The sequence below is a fragment of the Leucopleurus acutus genome, assembly GCF_964270905.1.
Source record: "Leucopleurus acutus genome assembly, chromosome: 10".
In the NCBI taxonomy this organism is placed as follows: Eukaryota; Metazoa; Chordata; class Mammalia; order Artiodactyla; family Delphinidae; genus Leucopleurus; species Leucopleurus acutus.
Window position 1 is genome coordinate 72025999 of NC_139153.1, and position 9407 is coordinate 72035405.

Genomic DNA, 9407 nt, shown 5'->3' on the forward strand with positions numbered 1-9407 from the left:
TTTAAAAGCAAGCCAGTCCTCGATACGTGCCTCCCATTCAGGGGAAGGTCCGTGGTCTGCCCTCATCGTTGTTGCTGGACTGCACCTGAGTTTGGAGTTGGGTTTCTGAGATTCTTGCATTGCCCTGAACTGTTCTTTGAGTGTAAAAAAGGATGTAGGCTTGAGTTTTGCACACTTCCTCGACACTGCATACATTCAGCTTTGAGTCATTGCAGTGGACCCAAAAACCTAGGAAACCAAATGAAAGAAAGAGAGAAAATGACTACCCAACTTATATTTCAGTCACCAGGCAAACAAGGAGATGAGGAAAGGGACAGAGGAGCTCTGAATAGATCCAACCCTTGATTGTTGGTGGTGGACGAAGAGAAAAGTAAATGAAACCAACAGACTTCCCTGAAACCACTGGTTTTAACCCCGCAAGCCCCACCACAATACTGCTTGCAGTATCGACCGACTATAATTTTTGTCCTCATTTCATTTCATTCAGTCTTCTTCACTGCCCATTAGGGTTTTCTACAAAGACAGGAGACTGGGGGCTAAGAGATGGGAAAAGGAGGAGGAAGAGAGGGGGAGTGTAAATAGAGAGAAGTGATAAAGGAACACTTAGAAGGAATAAAAAGTTATTTTTTACAGGCTCCCTCTGGCTACCCCAAGGGCTGAGGGGTTCAGGATGGGTACACTACTGAAAACACATTCGCAGCCCACCTGCCTCCGCGCAGTAGCTGGGAGGCTCTGCTCTGAGGGCAAGGACTGAAGGCTCCTTGGGAAGGGCCTTTTTAGTAAGTGCTCAGTAAGTGTCCTCAGCTTTGTTATGAGCTGAGGCTAGTGAGATTCCATGAAGTTAGATGGGTCATATTGTTTCTGCAAAACCAAGAATGAAACTGAAGTCTGCAGCAGAAGTATTAGTAACAACAATAACCTCTAACATTAACTGACCATTACATACTAGACACGGTGCTCAGCACTTTTACATGTTAGTTCCTGTCAATTCTTAGAACAATCAAATGTTGTTACTTAGTGATATATCCAAAATTTGAATCCATCTTTTGTAATTCTTTCCACTGGATTTTAATGTATGTAATATCCCCCTATAGATTAAATAAAAGGAATGAAATGTGGACAAACCAACCCTTTTTTGTGTCCCCCACCCCACAGAGTAAAGCGCACGCACCTCCCTCTGTGTTGTAGCAATAGGCTGTGTAGTGTCCTGAGCCAAACCCTTTCCCGTGATGCATGACCACTGCGGAGAGATCATAGGCAAAGGTCTCTTTGTCAAGAGAGGAGAGCATGTCCCTGCAGCAGTAAGGTTCCATGGTTAATACCTGGTCAAAGACGACATGGACCCCAATCTTCTCTCGGTGATTACGGCCAGACCACCTAGAACATGGATATAAACTTCTTACTAGTAAGAAATGGCATGTGTGATCAGAGGCAGAGGTAGGTAAAACAGGGAACAGAGAAAATTTAACCTTCTGGATTTGGTTTTCTTTCACAACAAGACAGTGGTAATCAATGTTCACATATATTTCCTGTGAATATTGCATGTTCCCTGAAACTAGAAATCCCTGAACAAGCAATTCAGGCAATACTCTTTTTGTACTTTACCTCCTGCCCTCCTTTTCACAGATTATCTCATACTTTATTCTGAAGATGAATCTATAAAAGCCTAAGCGAGGCTAGGAAATGTTCAAGCACAGACACCCAAGTGCAGGCTAGCTGATTAAATAGGACCATGAGAGCAGAAGCCCAGTCCTGGCCCCCGACATCAGCTTGCTTCACTGGGCATGAACCATACACTCCATGGAAAGCGTGAGGCCTCTAGGGAACAGGCTTCTCCTCCCAACACCGAAGAAGACATCTGCCTTCGCCAAAGCCTTTGAAGTAGCTATTCCCACAGCTCACAGCCACCTGGGATGCCCCAGAGCAAGCTCACCTGAATCTTTTAAGGTGCAGCCGGAGGACCTGAGGTAGTCTGTAGATCATTAACTGCTTTCTAGCTTCACTCAGAACAAGGGGTTTTGGATTGGATTTTCGTCGTTTGCCTATATGGTTTGGGAAGGCATAAGACATAGATTGTGAGGAGACTCATTCTTTCCGAGCTATGGCAGAGACAGTGACTTGCCACTCGATATGCATTCTTCTTATTTCTCAGTATTAAACCTCAATTATATTTGGGGCAGCAATGTGACCCTCTCTAAGACTGCATTTCCCAGCCTCGCATGCCTGCACGGAGTGGCCATGGAAGTTCTGGTTGAGATGAAAGGAGTGATTGTGTGGCACTCTTGGGATGGCTGCTTAAAGAAGGCTGACTCAGTTGTAAGGTGCATCCTTTGTCCTTCCCACTGTCTGAAAGGAATCTCAGTTTCCTTTCCTGTGAAATGGGGGATAATGCATATATTTCAGCCTTAGGGAAAAGGTAAGAGGACACAGGATTACTAAAGGACAGCGTGTTTAAACAGATTTTTCCCCCATGCTTGTGGCCTATACAAATATTTAGAAAAGAAACTGCTGGTTTTATATTTTTATTGTTTTTTTAAAAAATATTTATTTATTTATTTGACTGCACTGGGTCTTAGTTGTGGCATACATGTGGGATCTAGTTCCCTGACCAGGGATCGAACCTGGGCCCCCTGCATTGGGAGCATGGAGTCTTACCCACTGGACCACCAGGAAAGTCCCTGGTTTTATATTTTTATGCCATACCTATTTTCTGAAACATGTTTCTTGGTAACAGCACACTGCTAGACATGCAGGACAAGGCTGACAGGCTGGCCAAATACACCCAGTCCAAAGCAGAACCAGTGCTTGAGACTCCAATTTTGTTTCTAAAGATACTGAATTGTGGGTGAAATGCATTTCTAAATTACAGCAAGTAAACAGTGGAAATGAAGTTCTCTTAATTTCCATCAGAAGCCTTCTCTATAACCATTTACTGATGACTGCTCTGTTACTATATTAATTAAATCGGTGAATGGATGGGAATATAAAATTAGTGGTCCACTGTGGTGCCTGCTGATTGTCTTTGAGCTGTTGAAATCATGGTCTCAGTGTCTGAAGAGCTTGGCATCTGATTTCGAAGTCCTGTCCGTACCACTCGTGAAAGGTAGCAAGTCACAGCCAGGTGACGTATCCAGGAGCTTTCTGTGACAATACGATGTGGAGCTGTTGCTTCTCATAATAGACTGCAGCTTTTACTAGGGCTGGTAGTCATGATATGTGAGAGCATGAGCGGAAAGAGAATTCAAAGAGGGGCCTGGCCTTATTTTACATTCCTGTTCACCAGCAGATTTTTGAAAATTACTGCAGCTCTGCCTGGGAATCCTGGCAGTGACTGCTACTCTCAGCAGAGGGAGTAAGTGAGCTAAGATGAAGACAATAATAGAATATGGCTTTGTTTCCCTAAAATGAAATTCACAAAGAAAAAGATATTACTGATTCAATTGAGATTGATCAGTTCTGTCTCCCATTTGATTAAGCTGGCCACACAAAAAGGTAGAAGACTGAAAGTTTTGAAACTTTCACAAGCAACAGATCAATGCATCTCATCCCTTCACCATAGCTTTCCTTCCCTGCTATTTGAACCTGTCTATAGAAATACTGAAAAATGGGCACATATGGCAACCGGAAAAACAATCCTTTCTTGCAAAAATTTAAAAAAAGTACTTCTTGCATAATCTATCAAGTCCAAGAATGATATAGTTAAGGCTGTTAACATCCTCCTGTTCCTTACAAGTACAAAGCTTTATGAATCACTATTTTAAAAACAAAAAACAATGTGGCAACCAGAAAAACAATCCTTTCTTGCAAAAGTAAAAAAAAAGTATTTCTTGCATAATCTATCAAGTCCAAGAATGATAGTTAAGGCTGTTAACATCCTTCTGTTCCTTACAAGTATAAAGCTTTATGAATCACTATTTAAAAAAAAAAAAACAATGTTCTAGTAAGATAATTTAAGTCACTGCCTTTATATCTCAATATGGAACAGGATAGGTGAGTTTATGGTTAACCAAATACAGCACTTCAAATTTTGTTTTAAAATGGCAAAATGATAGCAGGTGTGACTTGATTTTTATCCTGATTCTTCACAGAGAACAGGTTTCCCACGGTGTACTACTTTAAAAAACCACGTACAGAAGTATTAAAAGGGCTACCGTAAAACTGTCGTTCCCAAAACTTGTAGTCCAGACTACAGTATGGCTGCAAATTGATTTCAGATCTCTGAACAATCCATTCATCTTAGTTTCCAAATCTCTATATGCCAGAAACCCAAACATCAGCTTCAAAGTATTTGCTCTGCATTTCCTCTGTCCATGCTGGGTTAGCAAAAGCAGTAAGTGTTAGTGTGGTAAGACATGGGGGTGGGGATGGGGGGTGCATAAGATACTCATAGAGCCATATAGAAAAAATTCCACTTTACAATTAAAGCCATGATAGAGAAATACTTCCTTATGACCCTTCTGAGATGTGAACCTTTCAGGCATGTGACAATAACTATGAAGCTGCCATAGAGCAATGCACCATATGACTTCCTTTCTTGGTTTCATTGTACTTTAAATCTACAAATTCAGGACAAAAGCACACTTTTCTGATACTATAGCCTCAAACAGGCTATGCCACCTGAACTTTAAATAAGAAATGTCAGGGCTTCCCTGGTGGCACAGTGGTTGAGAGTCCGCCTGCCGATGCAGGGGACACGGGTTCGTGCCCCGGTCCGGGAGGATTCCCACATACCACGGAGCAGCTGGGCCCGTGAGCCATGGCCGCTGAGCCTGCGCGTCCGGAGCCTGTGCTCCGAAACGGGAGAGGCCACAACAGTGAGAGGCCCGCGTACCGCAAAAAACAAAACAAAACAAGAAAACCCACTCAATATTACAGTGTTACTTTTGACTAAAGTGGCAAGTGAAACACCTTAAACTGATATTCCAGTTACACACACCCACCCCTACCCCCGGCACTCACTGTTACATTGGTCACAAGCGTAGATTCTCCCTTCCAGAGCCTCTGTCTCTGTGAACTTGGCCAGCATCTCAGTGAGCAGGCACTGAGTCTGATTCAAAGGGATAAACCCCTTTTCTATGCAGTGATAGCGTTCAGGGAATTCCAGGGACAGATCCCAAAAGGGCTCGATGGTATTGGATTTGTAATTGCATGATACACATGTGACCTAGAGTGAAAAGATTGGTTTACAGGTTATATAACTTCCAAGCTTCCCACATACATTTTTGCTAGCACATAACAACCAAAACTAAGTGCATAGTTTTCCAAAAACATTTAACTGTAATATTAAAATAATAAACATAACTTTAAGAGAATTAGAGCATATTACTTCTGGTATGTATCTCTAACCATGACGCTAGCTGGAACTGGAAAAGCACACAGCAGTTATTACTACCTACCCCTTTCTCTCTTCTCTCATAAAGCATGCTTTGCCATTCAATGCTGCAGTATTACAGATGGAAGTTACCATGGAGGCAAGGCATCATCAATCTGAGATGGAGAATTTGCAGATTCCTGTCTGCTTCTCTCATCCTCATACTCTTGTTCTCTCCAGACTTTGCTCCTTCCATCCAGTCCAACTTGCCTCTTTTTGCCCTGTTTCTTGCAGCATCCCTACACTGATCCCTTGTGATTAGACCTCCTCCCCCGCTCAAAGTACCTTGTGATCAGACCTCCCCCCCCCCCCCGCTGTAACCTTCCCAGATGCACCTTTCTTCCTACAGACCCTCAGAGGGGTAGAGGAAGTGCTGAGAAACAGTCCCCTTTCACACGCTGAAAAATAAAAGCCTAAATAAACTTCCTCTTCCCATCCTACTCATACTCATCATTCTTTTAAAACCCTCAATACCCGGACACAAAACCTCAGTAGGATAGTGTAGAGGTTTTACCTGCATCTCTTTAAGTTGCCCACCTCTTTGCCTCTACAAACTCTTTCTGCATGTTCTCACAAAGCCTTATCTATGAGTCTTCACTCATGTCCTTAGATGGCTAAGGAAATGAAAGGTAATGGGGAACAGGAGGGAGACTTGCTTACCCTTTGGCATCCTCCGAGCCACCTCCCTCCCTTGTATGTAAAGAATGCCTTGGAAAGAAGAGTGCTCTTTCACAACAACCATGGAACCAAGGTTATAGGCAAACTTCAATTTCCTAAAACTGATCAAAGGATGGCATGCCAACAATGGGTACTTGATTATAACAATGGGAATATTATATTACCTGTATCATCATTAAAGATTAAAGACATTTACTGAAAGTAAAATGATATGGCAAGTTGAACTAAAAATCTGCCCGTTAAGACAGGAGGCAAATTCACCAACAAGGCCGTCGCACAGTATAGTAAAAGGTACAGTGGCCGCCCTCAGCTATGCATAGTTACAGCAAATGTTGGCTACCCTAGTTAGGCCAACAGCCTGGGGGAGCTACGCACGGGAAGCCTAACTACTACATCAACCCGTTTCCAGTGTGGTGGGCAGCTGGGGATGGGCTGGGCACACACCTACCTGGCTGAGTAGCTGCCCGTGAAATATGGTGTTCACCACCTTTAAGACCTGTTTGGTGAGCTTCCTCTGGGAGAAGGGGATGAGGATCCGGCGCTTGGTGCCCTCGGACTCGAGTTCCTGCTGCACTTTGTGCAACAACTCGCAGAGAAACTCCTGCGCGTCCTGTTGGTCGTAGCCGCGGAAGGCGGGGATCAGGCTCCACACCGAGTGAAGCATGGCGAAGGGCGACACCAGGGCCCACCTCCCGGACCACATGACGCGGAAGAGGGTGTGCAGTTCGTGGCAGAGGGAGATGTGCTTCGAGCTGGGCTCCTTGTTCTGGATGAGTTCTAGGCTCCTGCTGAGGGAGGCCCCGCCATTCAAGCAGAGGCCCTCGCGCTCGCAGGCCTCGGCCCCGTGGCTCCTGGGCGACAGCTCGGTGGCTGAGCTGCCGGCCGGCCTGCCCGCGAGAGGGGCCTTGCCGTTGGCGGCCCTGGGAAACAGCTGCTCCGTCTTGGACGGGTCGAGGTTCAGGAAGCACTCACGGAACTTGCGCAGGTGGCTGAGCACCTGGAGGATGGAGTTCATGTAGCAGGTGTTGCCCAGGTTGCGCAGGCCCGTGACGCCCGGCGCCATGGCGGGCGCGCGGCGCGGCGCGGGGCGGGGCCCAGCGGGCGCGCGCGGCGCGGCGGTGCGGGGCGCGTGTACCAGGAGGCGCGCGCTCTTGCGCGGAGGGGAGCTGGCCAGCTCCTCCAGCAGCCGCCGCTTCACCTCGCGCCGCCGCTGCCGCGCCGCCTCCTTCTTGCGCTCCAGCGCCTCCTGCTGCCGCTGCTGCTCCAGCTTGGCCTGGCCCCGCGAGGTCTTCTCGAACCAGAGCCGCAGCGTCCGGGCCAGCAGGCGCTGGCGCCGATACCACAGAGCCGTGAGCATCTGCGGCTGTCCCTGAGGAGCGCGCTGCGGCGGGATGGCGTCCTCGCCCGAGGCCATGGACCGCAGCGTCCGCCCGCGCCTCAGCGGCAGGTCCTGCGTCTGGCCCCTGACCGCCAAGAGGGAGCTTCTCAGCAGCTTGAGGTCCCCTTCGGGGTTGTCGTTGAGCACGTAGTCCTTGCACAGGTAGCAGAACACGTAGAGGTCCCGGACCTCCATGGCTAGCGGGTGTCCAGTCTTTTCGAAGTGTTTGAGGGCGTGGTCTTCGATGTAGCGGCCGCAGGCCACGTGGGAGCACTTGAGACAAGCCCACACGGACTCGGTGGTGGCGCACTCCCGGCAGCACCACTTCTGCGGGTTCAGGATGGAGTGGTCCTGGGCTAGCCGCAACCGCCCTACATGTTTGCATCTATCCATGTCGTATGGAAGTCTTCACTCTTTCAACCTGTCACGATAAGGGCCCTCGAAGAGAGAGAGAGAGAGAGGAAGAGAAAGCTTTCAGCAAAATATTTTCCTAGAAAAAGGCTTGCAACCGGCATTTTCCACTCAGTATTCATTTGTTTTCAATTCAAAACTGGTTCTTTTGGAAGGAAGTTTAGAAAAAGAAAAAGAAAAGCAATTTTGGCATAGACTGGGTATAACAGAAAGTTAAGTTCCTTAAAAAGAAAGAATCATAAAATACTAAACGACAGACCTTAGCCCTAATGTGTAAGTTTACATTTTCTAAGGCTGTTTTAATTCTTGAATATCAGCTAATTTTTACGTAAGGCTGATTTGGAAATGTCATTACCCTTATTTCACATTGCACCCAACTGGCCACCAGGGGAAAGAAACTTGTATTCTGAACCATCTCTGAATTGATGATGTCCTGGAAGTGAAAGCCTCTCTGTCTCATACTGACAAGATCCTGGCTGCATGCAAAAAGGAACAGGGCAGAGGAAAGGAGAGGAGAGACATAGACAGCGTTTCACATACCAGTAGGAGAGATGAAGACTCTCAAATAAAAAGGCAATCTTAGGTCGGTTTCACTGTATTTTTCAAAGTAGAGATAAGAAGATAGGGTAAAAAAGATAAATGGTAAGAAAGAAATTCCTCTGCAGTACAAAGTATTATTTTTATTTTCTTGAGTCCAAAGATCTGGCCAAGTAGGTAGACTGAGCCTCAATCTAACATTTTGTCTTTTGTGGTCTGAATGTTTGCACCCCATTCATATGCTAAAATCTTAACCCTGAAAGGTGATGGTATTAGGAGGTAGGGCCTTTGGGAGGTGCTTAGGTCAAGAATGGGTTGACCCTCATGGGATGAGCCTTCAAGAATGGGATTAGTGCCTTTATAAAAGAGCTCCCTCACCCCTTCCTCCATGTGAGGACACCGTGAAAAGCCAGCCATATGGCTATGAACCAGTTACTCCTTACCAGATAGGGAATCTGGTGCCATGATCTTGGACTTCCCAGCCTCCAGAACTGTGAGAAATAAATGTTTGTTTTTCATAAGCCACCTAGTCTATGGCATTTTTGTTACAGCAACCCTGAGGGACTAAGCCGAAGTGTCTTTTTGAAAAGAACATTTACATCTTGTAGAAAGGATGGGAAAACGATTACCTTCCTTGCTGAAAGTACAGAATGAGACAAATCTGACTTGTAGGACAAGAGGTGTAGTGGCTACTGGTATTACAGTATTTAACCAAACTACCGAGACAAAAGAAAAAAAAGCAAACCTTCTGGATGATATATGTAAAAATGCTTTTTATTTTTAAAAACAGTGGTAACATACTGAGCGTTTTTGTTTTTTTTTTTGTCTTTCTAACATTGCTTCTTCAACACTGTTCACCGGAGAAGCCTAATAAGCCATTTTTCCAAGGGAAAGAGGCTATTTTAAAAGAAAACCTTTTATTCTTTGGAAACTTGACTCCCCCCCCATACCAGTATTTAAATTCCCTAAAGGCAGTTCCTCTTATAAACTGGATTTCCTTCACCCCATTTCTTGCCCACTTTCATTTCTGTG

The 9407-nt window shown here is 45.7% G+C and overlaps 1 protein-coding gene across 2 annotated transcripts; it reads right to left on the minus strand.

The window, feature by feature from the left end:
* Window positions 1–7820, minus strand: USP49 (ubiquitin specific peptidase 49; the record flags this gene model as incomplete). 2 transcript variants are annotated; one of them, XM_082847159.1, is made up of 5 exons in its annotated part: window positions 1–228; window positions 1172–1377; window positions 1934–2042; window positions 4960–5164; window positions 6498–7820. In XM_082847159.1, the coding sequence occupies 5 exons, from the start codon at window positions 7818–7820 to the stop codon at window positions 38–40; spliced, it is 2034 nt and encodes a 677-aa protein (XP_082703285.1). In that variant the 3' UTR covers window positions 1–37. The 2 variants fall into 2 exon arrangements, with proteins under 2 accessions (XP_082703285.1, XP_082703286.1); XM_082847160.1 differs by having other exon boundaries at window positions 94–228; window positions 1323–1377.
* Window positions 7821–9407: the final 1587 nt, after the last annotated feature.